This window comes from Pituophis catenifer, unplaced genomic scaffold (genome assembly GCF_029215685.1).
Source record: "Pituophis catenifer annectens isolate HBS135680 unplaced genomic scaffold, rPitCat1.0.hap2 SCAF_1, whole genome shotgun sequence".
Taxonomy (NCBI): domain Eukaryota; kingdom Metazoa; phylum Chordata; class Lepidosauria; order Squamata; family Colubridae; genus Pituophis; species Pituophis catenifer.
Genome location: NW_027256881.1, coordinates 238713066 through 238726349, shown reverse-complemented (window position 1 = coordinate 238726349; position 13284 = coordinate 238713066). Strand labels below are relative to the sequence as shown.

General features: G+C 39.6%; 1 protein-coding gene across 1 annotated transcript in view; it reads left to right on the top strand.

The window, feature by feature from the left end:
- Window positions 1–13284, top strand: part of SYT7 (synaptotagmin 7) — a 106747-nt gene that overhangs the window by 42110 nt on the left and 51353 nt on the right. Inside the window, exon 5 of the mRNA XM_070934901.1 lies at window positions 6749–7117. Coding sequence (XP_070791002.1) covers window positions 6749–7117 — 369 coding nt within the window. The remainder of the gene's footprint in view (window positions 1–6748; window positions 7118–13284) is intronic.

Sequence of the window (13284 nt, the reverse complement as noted above, 5' to 3'; positions counted from 1 at the left end):
AGCATGTGCTGCTTTGATGGAAACAGCATACAAATCTCATGCTGTACGAAGTAATAGGATAATGATTTTATCATGGATATTTCTAGGCTGCCAATCGTTATTTTCAAAATGATTATATTTCATTAGCCCACTGAGAATGAAATGTGCTTTGCTAAATCAGTATTAAGGGCTTGTAAGCTTGGAGACATCAGAGCTGACAAAGCTGCCATTGACACCATAGCCAAGCTCATCTTGCTGCTTCTATGACTTACACAATTACATTATGGCTCTTCTCAGGATCCATGGAGTCCAACACATTTGTCAGTGACCCAGTAAATCTTGCTCTACTGTCTGTCCTCCCCACCAGACCCATTATCAGACTAATGTCTCTAAGTTCCAGTTTCAGCAAAAGGTTCCTCAAGCTGGATCTTTTTCATTTCCAACAATTTGGAAACTTTCTTTTAAGAGTTTTTAAGCATATGTGACAACTCTTTGATAGAGTTCATGGACTTCAGCATGGTCAATATAGGATCTCTGTGGTTTCCTCTCAAAGCAGTGATCTGCTTAACTTACACAACATGTGCCCTGGGATCATTTTGGAATTGTAAGGAACCAGCATCCCTTGGGCAGCTCTTCTAATCTCTAGGTCTTCCAAGATATAGCTTTATATATGTTAATGAATACAGAAATGTTTGAGGGAAGTTGTTTTGTAATGCTGTTTCCCACTCTATTCTCAACTGCAAGATCATGGTATCTAAACAGAGTAATATCATCAGAAATACATGTCCCTATCAGAAGTAGCTTGGATTGATTAGATTAAGTTGGAAGATTTCTTATTCCTGTGATAGAATATTTTATCATCCCCATAACGGGAAGCAAAGATTTGTCCTAAGAGATATATGTACCCACAGAATCATTCACTCTGAAGACTACCAGTACCATCAATTGCTGGTCTTACAGCTACCCAGAATGTACATGTAGCTCAGTTTACTTTCTTAGACTGTGTCTTTTAAAACCATTGGATCTGTGATACCTTCCAGGACTATTTCAAAGCAAAAAAAAACCCAGGTTCCCTCTATTCTGTCACCATTTATTATCATGCCAAAAATGTAAATGAATATTTGGGGAAGAGAGTATTTATCCAAGGTGTAAATGAATACATAAGCAGTATATTCATATTTTCCAGACATTTAGTCCCAGATGTAGAGGGTTTTTGATCATATAGCATTTTCTGTGGAGTAAATCAACCTGATATATATAGATATATATATCCCTCCTAATGAAGACTCTTGTCTCGGTGTCTGGCATGTGCGTTTTTGTGACTGAGTGCTACTGTGCTTTGTCTGTCTGGCTGAGATATAGCCCTTCTGTCTGTCTGCTTGCACAGTGGCCTTGTGATAGAAACTGGATGGGAGCCATCAGAAGTATCTGTTATATATGTCAGAGGGCCGGGTGTGGCAGGTACAGACCTTAGAGCACTGGGGCTTCTTCCTACCCATCATTACCTTGATAGAAATGCATGTGTTCTGCTTACTCCCAGCTCAGGGGAGCCAATTTTAGTTTCCTATGACTGAGAGGCAGAACTAATTTAGGATTTAATAAAAAAGAAAAAAAACAGAAATGAGGTCACTATATGTGGAGCAAACAGGGAGGAGAAAGGCTGATTTCTGCCTTTGCCAAGCAGGAGTAGGTTAAGCTAGAGGCAGCCAGTACATAAGCAGAAGTACTTAAAACCTGGACCAAAGTAGGAAATGGAGAGAGACATAACTCATTTCTTACAAAGATTTTCACAGTTCTTCTTTCTTTCTTTCTCTGCCTCTATCTATCTATCTATCTATCTATCTATCTATCTATCTATCTATCTTCACATCTTCACCCTATAAAAAGTCAACCATTATTTTGTTATGATTTCCCTAAGCAATTCTGCTGATTTGAGTAAAGATGGTTTCAGGCCAGGGTCAACAGCAGGCAAAATATGCTACCGTGTTTCCCCGAAAATAAGGCCCTGTCTTATATTTTTTTTGAACCCTGAAATAAGCAGTTGGCCTTATTGCCATGCGCTCAAAAGCCCAATTGGGCTTATTATTGGACCTGGATACCTTCAAGACCATCTTCTGCCACCAGTAGCCTCCCACCGGCCAGTCCGCTCCCACAGAGAGGGTCTCCTTAGAGTGCCATCGGCCAAATTATGTTGGCTGGCGACACCCAGGGGGAGGGCCTTCTCTGTGGGAGCCCCTGCCCTTTGGAATGAGCTGCCCCCAGAAATTCGTAAAATCTCTGATCTCCGTGTATTTCGCTGTGCCCTGAAAACCTTGTTGTTCCGCCAGGCTGGGCTATCAAGGTAAAGATTTTAATTGGGTTTTTAAAAATGGGATTTTAAATTTGGGGTTTTAAATTGAGCCTATCATTTAATAATTTTAATTATTTTTAAATTTTGTCTGTCTTTGTGCTTTTAATCAGGCTGTACACCGCCCTGAGTCCTTCGGGAGAAGGGCGGTATAGAAATAAAATAAATAAATAAATAAATATCAGAGGATGTCTTATTTTGGGGAAAACAGGGTAGATCCCAACTGCTATGAGATCTTAGTTTCTGAATATTCTTAGTTATACTTAAGAACTGGTTTGGCTTTATTTTATACACAAGTGACATATGACTATTTTGTGACTACTCACCCCGTCTGGCTGCTCTAGAAAAAAACATTAGGAGCAATAAGACTGGTGGGTGATCAGCTGACTGTGCTCCTCTCTGCTTTCACATGTTCATCTTCCTGTATAAGTGATTGGCTGCCTTTGTGATATACTCAGACAAATGGCTAGCCATGCCTTTCAGGGAATACTGTACCCAAAAGTATCTTTCCTAATCAGAATAATTTCACCAGTTTGCTTATTCAACCACTCCGTCGTATTCTGCTGCTTTACATTTGGTCGTGCATTTTCCATACTTCTTTTTGGCCTGTTCAAAAGTCCAGTTTTCAGTTTACTTGCAAGCATGGTTGTTTATAAATAGAGTTCAAATATTATCCTGTTTCCCCCAAAATAAGACATCCCCTGATAATAAAACTAATCGGGCTTTTGAGCACATGGCAGTAAGGCCAAGCGCTTATTTTAGGGTTCAAAAAAAAATATAAGACAGGGTCTTATTTTCGGGGAAACACAGTATTATTTTTTTAAAGACGCTAAATGGAAACATATTCTACCAAAACAAATATTCTGTGTTTCAAATAAACGATGCAGATGAATGGTCCTTGCAATCTGCCATTGATCTCGATATTGGAGCTTTTTTTGGGAGGGGGGGATGTAGTATTTGAGGCAAGAATAGATGTATAAGATAGCTTTGTATATAGACCTTCCCATATTCAGCCCTGCAGGTAGGGCTGGAGGAAGAAACCTGTCTTGAGTCCCAGGCAAATCAATGGAGATGATGAAGTTATTTGATATGAGGTGACATCCTCACCCCATCCACCCCCACCATTCTTCCGATATTTCAATAATTTAAAACTTGCACAGCATATTTAATTCCTAGCAAAATATGCAAGGGCAGCCGCATAGTAAATGAACAGCCTTGATCTTGAATTCTTTATAATCCCTGCATGTTTCCTTCTGCGTTGTCTTATGTCATTATGATCAACCATGCCTGTTTTTCTCTTGTTGTTGGCTGTATGGGTAGCTATGTTGTGCACTGTGTTACTCAATGGCTTGTCCTGTGTGGTTAGTTGTGACAGCTTTCTGTACTTATTGTATTGCCTTTCAAGCTATACGTTCTGTCCTGTGCTTCACTGTCCACAGGCTACAAATCATACCTACACGAGTTCACTCACATCTACAGGTGTGTGGCCATCTTATATTTTTCCCTCCTATCCCTCCTGGTTTTTTTCCCAACTAGGCGACTAACTACACGTTATGTGCAGATGCATCTATTAGAGTCAATCAATCAATCTTTTACAGGTAGTCCTCAACTTACGACTACAATTGAGCCCAACATTTCTGTTGTTAAGTGATACATTTGTTAGGTGAATTTCGATCCATTTTATGACCTTTCTTGCCTCAATTGTTAAGTGAATCACTGCAGTTGATAAGTTAGTAGCCCAGTTGTTAAGTGAACCTGACTTGTCCATTGACTTTGCTTGTCAGAAGGTCACAAAAGGGGATCACATAACCTTGGAACATAGCAATGGTCATAAATATGAAGTAGTTGCCAAGTATCTGAATTTTGATCATGTGATGCTGCAAAGAGCGTAGCTTTGAAAAACCATCATAAGTCACTTTTTTCAGTTCCGTTGTAATTTTGAACGGTCATTAAATGAACTGTTGTAAGTTGAGGACTACCTGTATTACAGTCACAGATCAGAATTAAAAATTAAAACATTAAAATAAATAGAACAAAGCAAAATATAATACTATATTACAGTTAATGGTGAGATCATCAATGGGCAGCCAAAGTCTGCTCAATTTTACAGATAATATAGTAGAATTAAAGAAGCTGTATCCTACACTGATCCGATAATAATAAAAGAGATCAGAATTCTCAGATATTTTACCAGGTAAGGAATTATGATTCCATGAATCCTCATAGAGAGTACAATATAACAGGACATGAGTTGTGGTTTCAATCACCCCTTTTCCATAGGGCCACAATCTCAGATCATATGGGACATTTTTGTATTGGTCCTCCAGAACTGCTATGAAGAGAGCATTACAACATGCTAGAGTTAGTGCACTCTGAAATTTAGAGACTGTTGTATAGGTAGCTGGCTTATGAGTTGGGAGGGACTGACTGCTCAAGAAAATGTTCATACATAGAGCAGACACCTATTAGAAGGGTCTCAGTACCATTTTAGTTTCATGACTTTAGAAAAGTCTCTTTCGAAAATACAGTTGACAACGCATACAGGTTATTTTAAGTATTTTAAGATGGGTGTGCCATTTCTTCATTATATTTGCCTCACCAAGAGGCTCATCCAGGTTCCTTGTGTTTTTAAAAGGCAGACCTTTTACACTCCCCCTGCTTTTGGACTCCCAGCTTCCTTTTCTGAAATGGTAATTCTTACTCAGACAAATACCCCTGGGCCTCTCTCACACTCTCTATAGAGATATGTGTGTATATCACGTGTAGTTAGACTCCTAATGGCCACTCCAAGCATTACATTTTTCAAAAAAGACCTGCATCTTAAGAGATTTGCTTAAAAAATGTATATCATGTAGGTGCACTCATTGAGAAGCTGTTCTTGGCTGCAAATATTCTTCACTGAGTATATGCTCAATATTGCACGAAAATGTATAACTTTGTGAGATGCAAAATGACCTCCAAATCAAATCCACTAAGGGCCATAATGGGGGGAAAAAGGCTGCAATTTGTCTGAATCCATAGAGATAGCCCTATGATCAAAAACTGTAAATGTCATCCAGTCAGGTAGAGCCACACCAGAAAACAGTAGCACTGTTTTTCAGACGAGACAATGGGCTATTTACTATCAAGAGTTACGAGGAAAGCTTAAGCTCAGATTTTTCTGCCTTATGATGTGCTCCTGAGTTGCTGTAGGAGGATGAGCAAGATGTGATGGCAAGAAACCTGTGGTGTTAAGCTCTGGTCCTTGCCAAACAGTCAAGAAGTAAACAAAGTCCATTTCAAAGAGAGCTAGGGCAAAATCAATTAGTTAAATCTTCTCTTCATTAACTCCTCTGCTAAAATGAAACACCTATAGATACATACTCATAGTTCTACAGAACCATTTCCTTGGCTTCTTTTTCCCTAGCTGACCAAAATTAAGCTCAGATGGGAGCAGGGGGATAGTAGCCATGGAAGAGTGTCATTCATAAATAGGAAACAAATGGTGAAACTCCTGCTAACACATCTTGTCTTCCTTTAATTCTAGCAACTCTTTGGCAATGACAGAAGCTTGAAGAAACAGACATGCTAGCAGCAAAGCTACTTCTTCCCTCACACTGTTGCCTCAGTTTCCTTGCTCAAAAAGGAGATAGGACAGTGTTCAGGAACAGCAAACATTAAACCCAACACTCCTGTAATAATAATAATAAAAAAAACCTTGCCTTAGTTGTAGGGATGTCACTGTTTCCTGGGGCTTTCCAACAAGCTGTAGAATGTGTGTTTCTGGTTATCAGGCAGTTCTCAAAAGCATATAAAGCTGACAGTAAAGAGGATAGACACCATTTTTACATGTAATTACCTAAGAATATTATGATGTGCTCTGGAGGACAATGCTACACCTACTCAAGAGAAAGATGGGGCTGCAACTTCACTTGGGGTGGGGGAAACAGAGCAGGGTTTGTGACAGTTCTGAAAATCGCCACCATTTCAAGGAACAGCTTCAGAGGGAGCCAATAGGGAAAGCAATTGTGGAAAGTGTCACATGTCACAAGCAACCCAGCACAGGCACCAGAGAATTTGCCTTCAGAAAGCAGTCTAATTAGTTTTGAAATGAGGATTGGCGTTCTGACTCTCCTTACAAGCTTGGGAGAAGGAAAAAGAGAAGTGGCTTGTGAGCACTCTCATGCTGAACCCCAAGATTGGAAAGGATCTTGTGATCATGGAAGGGTACAAAATGGCCACAAGGCAGGAGACCTACGCTGCCAAAGATTCAGAATTAGAGGCACAGCTCCCGAGGACAGTCTGTCGCTTCCAACCATGCCTGGCTGAGAGAATGCTGTGCTGGGGCATCTTCTCTTTAACACTCTGCTTTTCCTTCCTCCAATTTTGCCCCTTTACCTTCTTCTCCTTTTTCTCCTTTTCCTTGCCCTCCACCTCCGTAAGTTTTGAGGATTCCACCATGTCCACAGCCACTACCCTTGAGTATATCCCCACCTCAGCAGGAGACCCGAAATGCCAGCGCCCGCGCACCCTCTTGCGCCAGCAGAGCCTCCAACAGCCACTCAGCCAGCATCAGAACCCCAGCCACAGCCAGCCCACCACCAGCCAGAGCCTGGGTCACCTGCAGTCCCACACCAGCTCCACCTCAGCCACTGGCAACCCTCGGGGCTGTCGGAGTGGGCAGTCACGGCAAGGGACCTCCGCTGGCTCCAAGCAGAGGACAGCTGGTGGCCGTAGCCGCTCCAACCCTGGGAGCTGGGATCATATGGTGGGGCAGATTCGGAACCGAGGCTTGGATATGAAATCTTTCCTGTAAGTTTCTTTGCTCTTTTCACTTTCTTTCTGTGTGACTTGCATTTGTTTATTGTTCAGTTTGGTGAACGTTCACTTGATAACTGCGCTGCAGTTAGCTTCAAGCTGATTGCAGACAAGCCAATAATTTGCCTGCCTTATTAGTCTGTCCTTTGTTGAGAAGCAACTTCTTTCTTTAAACTCCTCAGAACTGGCAACATGATGTGGAAGAGTCAGTTCTCTCAGTACAGAAAAGACACTTCCTAATTCCAGAGAAGGAGGTTTTTCTTACTCTTACCTATTGCAACCATTCTAGTCCTTATGCAGTTTCATTTCTTAACCTTTCTAAAATGCTCAGTGAAAATCTTCAGACGTTTTTCACTTAAAACAGCCACAGATAAAGACTTTGTTGTCCTCTCAGAAAACAAGAACAGCGTAAAGTGTTTAGAATATGGAGAACAAGGTCTCAGAATAAGGGTCAAATTAGACAATCTTCTAATTTATTCTCTGTCCGGGTAATGTAATTTTCTGCATCATTTGAGCAACACGGGGGAGGGTGGGGGTGGCAGCAGAATTGTATAATTGTATCACATCCTCAAGTTTTCAGAAGCTAATTGGGGGCTTCAGGGGCTAGAAGAAAGAAGAAGCCACAGCCACAAGTCTGCCAGTAGCCTGTGGAGTGCAGTTTGATCACCTCTGCTGATAAAGGACAGAGCCATGCCACTGACTCTTGAGGGATTTGAACTGCCTCTTCTCCCTAGAATAACTTTGCCTTGAGTGGGAAGAAGAAAACTAAGGGCTAAAGGAAAAATCTCTTTTGTGCACTGACTTTACAGGAGAGCTGGCAAATGTCTCTGAAAGGGGTGCTTCGCTGCCTCCTTCTCCTTCGCAAAGAGTCTTGGTTTTCTTATTCATGACATCCTGCCTGTCCTTCTTGCTGTGAGCTGTAAAAGAAGATTTGTCAGAGCAGTTTGAAGTGTGCGTTATTTTTAATCTGTTTTCAATACTTTCCCTGTTGATGACAGTTTCTAAATTCCAAGCCCGGAGAAATAATCCGAAGCTTTGCTCTTCCCTTATCAAGAGGTGTGACAAAGTCCATTATTTTCTTTGGAATGGGGTACTATCCTTTACGTTTGGTTTGCCTGTACAATACTCTTTCTATCATCTTTTGATCTAAATGGGACATAGCAAAGCGAGGTTGTGGAGTATGTAAATACTACAAAGTACATAGACATGTCTGTACTTGTCTTGTGTGTTTCCACACCTGGAAAATCTGTAAGTTGTATTTTATATTCCAGTAGCTGAATACTACATTCATATTTACATCTAGCTGCACATCACTGACAATACAAACACAAACACATCTATATAATACTAGCACTAATATATTCTGCTTTCTTTCACTGATAGTCAGGAATAGTTGAGATCAAAGATTCACATATACATAGAGATAATTGGTTTAGCCAACAAATACATTGTTTAGTGAACCTTACCTCATAATTATGTTTCAAGGTGCATAAAATTAAAGCAGCATAACAGGTCCAAACTTGTTAAAAATCTTTCAGTAAATCAGCTTTATAAACACTGTTGCAAGAAATGATGTAAAATTGTGTCTGTAGTGTTAGGAAAACAGAGCCATCATAGAGCCATCTTGTAAATGTATTATATAGGAATAGTGTTAATTACTAATAATTGCTGTTGTCTTTAGATATGCATATATTCCCAAATAGAGCTAAAAGACAGTGATGAGGTACCCTTGATAGTATAATGTCTATCAGACTTTGTTGCAAATAAACATAATGATTATAAGAATGGTAGCAGGATTGAAAGGTAAATTACAATATGAAAAATCAGAGGCAATTAATGTATTTAGTGAGAAGAAGATTAAGAAGAAGGAAAAATATTATTTAGAAGAAAAATAGAAGAGAGAATTACTCACAGAAATCAAAGAAAGTAATGTGCAAAGGCTTTTCATTTTAGAAAATATTTTGGCAAAATATTGGTAGAATACTTCAATATTTTAACTTTAACATCAGCATTTGAGCAATGTAACATTGGTAGTAATATCTGATGTTCTGAAGTTTTCAGGGAACAGCTTGACAAATATTTTTCAGGGCAGGATCTTATCCAAGTTGGTGTTTAATGACATTCCTTCTAGCTTTTTTTAAATTAATTATTACATTTAAAATATTCCTTAAGTGCTTTATTAGTGCAACAGAGATAGCAGCTATTCTTCATAGATGCTTTCTGTAAAAGATAGATTTTTGTTGGAACAGGAGACAACAATCGCTTGCTTTTTCCCCCAGGCTAGATTTTTCCATTTATTTACCAAAGAAAAAAGTAGCTGGATGGATTGATCTGTCCAGCTTGAATTGGGAATAGACATTTTGAAGAGAGATTGAACTCAGTTGCATAAATGAGGCTGCACTGAAATACTTTTGTCAAAGATTTCCAATAGTGGGGTCCAATATTTAATTGATTTATATAGCAGTGTTTCCAGTCTTCAGCCGAAACATGCACATTACAATGATTTATCAATACAACAATGTCATGATACCCATATATACAACATAATCAATTTTAGGCAAGCCACTCAATATGTTTTCTTTGGCCTGGTTTTTATCGATGCTCACCTTAAACAGTTTTTCATCATTGGAGCTAGGGAGAATTTTTTTTCTATCCATGCTAATTAAATGGTAGGCAGTTATTTTTATTTTTTTAATTTATTTATCACATTTGGAACCTCCTGTCTCCCTCACAGAGGGACTCCAATAGTGACAGTGATGGTAGTGGTGCTTTCAAAATTATATATTTATCCAAAAAAAAAAAGCTCAGAGTGGTTTACAAAGAAATTCTAAAAAATAAAGATACAGAATATCATAAAATGCAGCATTCAAATAATAAGACTATGATGAAATCCAGAAGAGTCAAAGAGAATAAAAGATAAGGAAGAAGTGTCCAAAAATGACTTTAAAGAGGGCAAGGAAAGTAAAATGTGTTTGTCTGCTACCGAAAGAGCATGATAGATAGTGCCAGACGGGGCCTTTAAGAACTGTGGAACAAATTCATTTATTCATTTTTGTTTCTCTTGTCTTACAGATAGAGATAGTGATATATAGAGAGAGACATAGAGATAAAATTTTACAGAGCCAGTGTTTTTACTTCCTAACCAATCAGCTCAACATCTAAAAACCATCAGAGAAAAGCCTACAATCATTTAAGGCAGCAATTTTGAGAATTCCAGCTGAATAGCCTGAGCAACTCTTCCCCTCCAATTAATGAGGAAGTGCCAAAAAAAGAAAGCATGGTTCCCTCCCCATTCTTGTTTCCTTCCATGGTTGTCTTGGGGAGCTTTATTTAAAAGGCTCAACTACACTACATAAATTAATGGCCAAATGGCCCTCTGTTCTATTTTGAGACTCCAAAGAAATGGTGGAATGGCCCTACAAAGGCTTTGCTGCATTGAGAGAGGTAAAGCCTGAGAGATGGACAATAGGAATCTGTCTATCTTGCCCAAGCATCTCAAATTGCCTAAGAGAAGTGACGAGGCCAAAGCCCTATGTAGAAAGTGCCTCTAGCTTTCTCTTCATTTACATGGTTCCTGGTTTATAGATGAATTTCATTTGAGCTCTGGGGGATTGTGGTCCTCTCTGCACAACATCATTTGCTTATTGATTGGGGAAAAAGCTTCCACTAAATAAGAACAAGCTACTTAGTCCAATTGATGTTCCTTCTCAAGAAGCTACAGCTTTTAAATACTCTCACTCTCCTAGCCCAAACAGTAGAAAAGCCAATACCTTTAGGTTTATATTTAAAAAGAAATCTGGGTTTCCTTGTATCCAGTGTTGATGCATTTATCCTTTCCAGGCCCAAAGGAGGCTGAAATAATAAGGCCTTAATGTCTGAAGTCAGCAGGCAAATTATTCGTTCTGACAAAGATCACATCTGCACCTTTTAAAAAGAGTCTATATGTTACAAATTTAGAATGAAGATTAAAAACCTCATTTGAGTCAATGACACTCGGGCACGGTTTTTGTTTGTTTGTTTGCAACAGTAAGGAGATGTTTTGCCACTGTTACTGTCAAGGATGTTTTTCAGCCATTCAATCTAGCCAACGACTGGGATTCCCTAAAATCTCCCAACAAGGACTAACCAGACCTAAGTGCTGCTCTCTGGTGAACCCTGTACAGAATAGACCAACAATCAAAGTTTTAAATCCAAAGTACCTCTGCATCCAACCCTAAAAATAGTACACCAGTTATAAAATCTGTGGTATAAACAAAACTTTTCAATATAAACGGACAAGAGAAAGGCTAATTAATCCATTCTTTCACAAAGATCTCACAAATGTCAAAAATGAATCTCAAGCAGTTCCATAGACCCACCCCTTCCCTTGCTTTGGGTGTTTTTTTTCCCCTCTTAAAAAAAAACTGGCCCTAAACATTAGCCAATCTCTCATTTTTCTCTTTAGAAAGCTGATTAGTTATAAAAACTTATTTCACTAAAATTAGCAAGGAAATTGAGAGTACCCAGAAACAGAATAATCTTTATAATAATTTAATGAACGTTTTGTAGAAAACTGATACTTAAACACCAGTAAAAGAATGGATCTCAGTTAATGACAAACACTTAATCTTGTTATCAGACATAGAAGTGGGCAGGGACACTCGTGATCTCCCTCTGATCAGTACCTATCAAACATATAATGCAGCCTAGGAGGACATTAGGCCATTTAGCTATTGGCCATTCTTGATCTGAATGTACATATTGTACATTTTAATATATGATGGTATTAATAAATAGTTCCAGCTAGATGAGCAAATTGAATCTCTTTGGAGAATCTCTTTCCTTGCCATTTTTATGCTAATTTTTATGCAGGTGCAGGACATCTGGGGAAAGATTAACAAGAGTCATAAAATGTCAGAATAGTTTTCCCTCTTCATTGTTACATGTTTCCCCTTAAGTTGAGTGAGGTTCTTTTTCTAAATTCAGTATTTTACAATAAATCTTGCCAACTGGCTTACTTTGAATTGGAAAAGGTGGTGTACTCATAGAATGAGATCAGCAAATGAATTGCTATTCTGAATGTGCCACACCTCACCTGAAGGATGTGCAACTGAAGAATATCATTGTCACATGAATGTTGTCACCTGATAGGTGGAAATCACAGCATGGTGGCTGGCAAAGAACAGGGTTTAAGTCAGTGGTGAAATCCAAATATTTTTACTACCGGTTCTGTGGGTGTGGCTTGGTGGGCGTGGCAGGGGAAGGATACTGCAAAATCTCCATTCCCACCCCACTCCAGGGAAAGGATACTGCAAAATCTCCATTCCCACCCCACTCCAGGGAAAGGATACTGCAAAATCTCCATTCCCACCCCACTCCTGGGGGAAGGATATTGCAAAATCTCCATTCCCACACCACTCTGGGGCCAGTCAGAGGTATTTGCCGGTTCTCCGAACTACTCAAAATTTCCGCTACCGGTTCTCCAGAACCTGTCAGAACTTGCTGGATTTCACCCCTGGTTTAAGTTATTGATAACAAATATTTCCTTGGTCTTCACAGCTCTTGCTATTGTCAGTGAATACTTAGTAGGCTTTATTCTAAAGCCAAGAAACAGTGAGCAGTTTGCTAAATCAATGGTTTTTTTAGTGGAATACAAATCCTGATGAGATTTGCCTTTGTATTTCCATTTGCATTCTTTCCCCTCTGTATTTACAAGATACGTCCATACCCCAGATGCTGTTACCTCCAAGACCCATCTTTCCTAATCAACCCAGCCAAATATGAAAAGATAAGAAGTGCAGACTAACAGCCTTTAAGAAGCCATGTATCACTCACTCCAATTGAGAAGACCAAATATTTAAAAATCCCATAGTGTAAATATATAAGGGAATATGTAGGCCAGGGGTGTCAAACACACGGCCCGCAGACCGGACGTGGTTGGATCCGGCCCACGGGGCCGTCCTGGAAAATGTAAGGGGCTGGCCCGAGTCACTTCAGCCCGGTCTGCCCAATGCGAAGAGGAAACATCGGGCCAGTGTGGCTTCGGCCTGGTCTACCCAATGCGAAGAGGAAACTTCAGTCCAGCATGGCTTTGGCCCAGTCTACCCAATGTGAAGAGGAAACATTGGTCCAGCATGGCTTCAGCCCAGTCTACCCAATGTGAAGAGGAAACATGCCAGGAG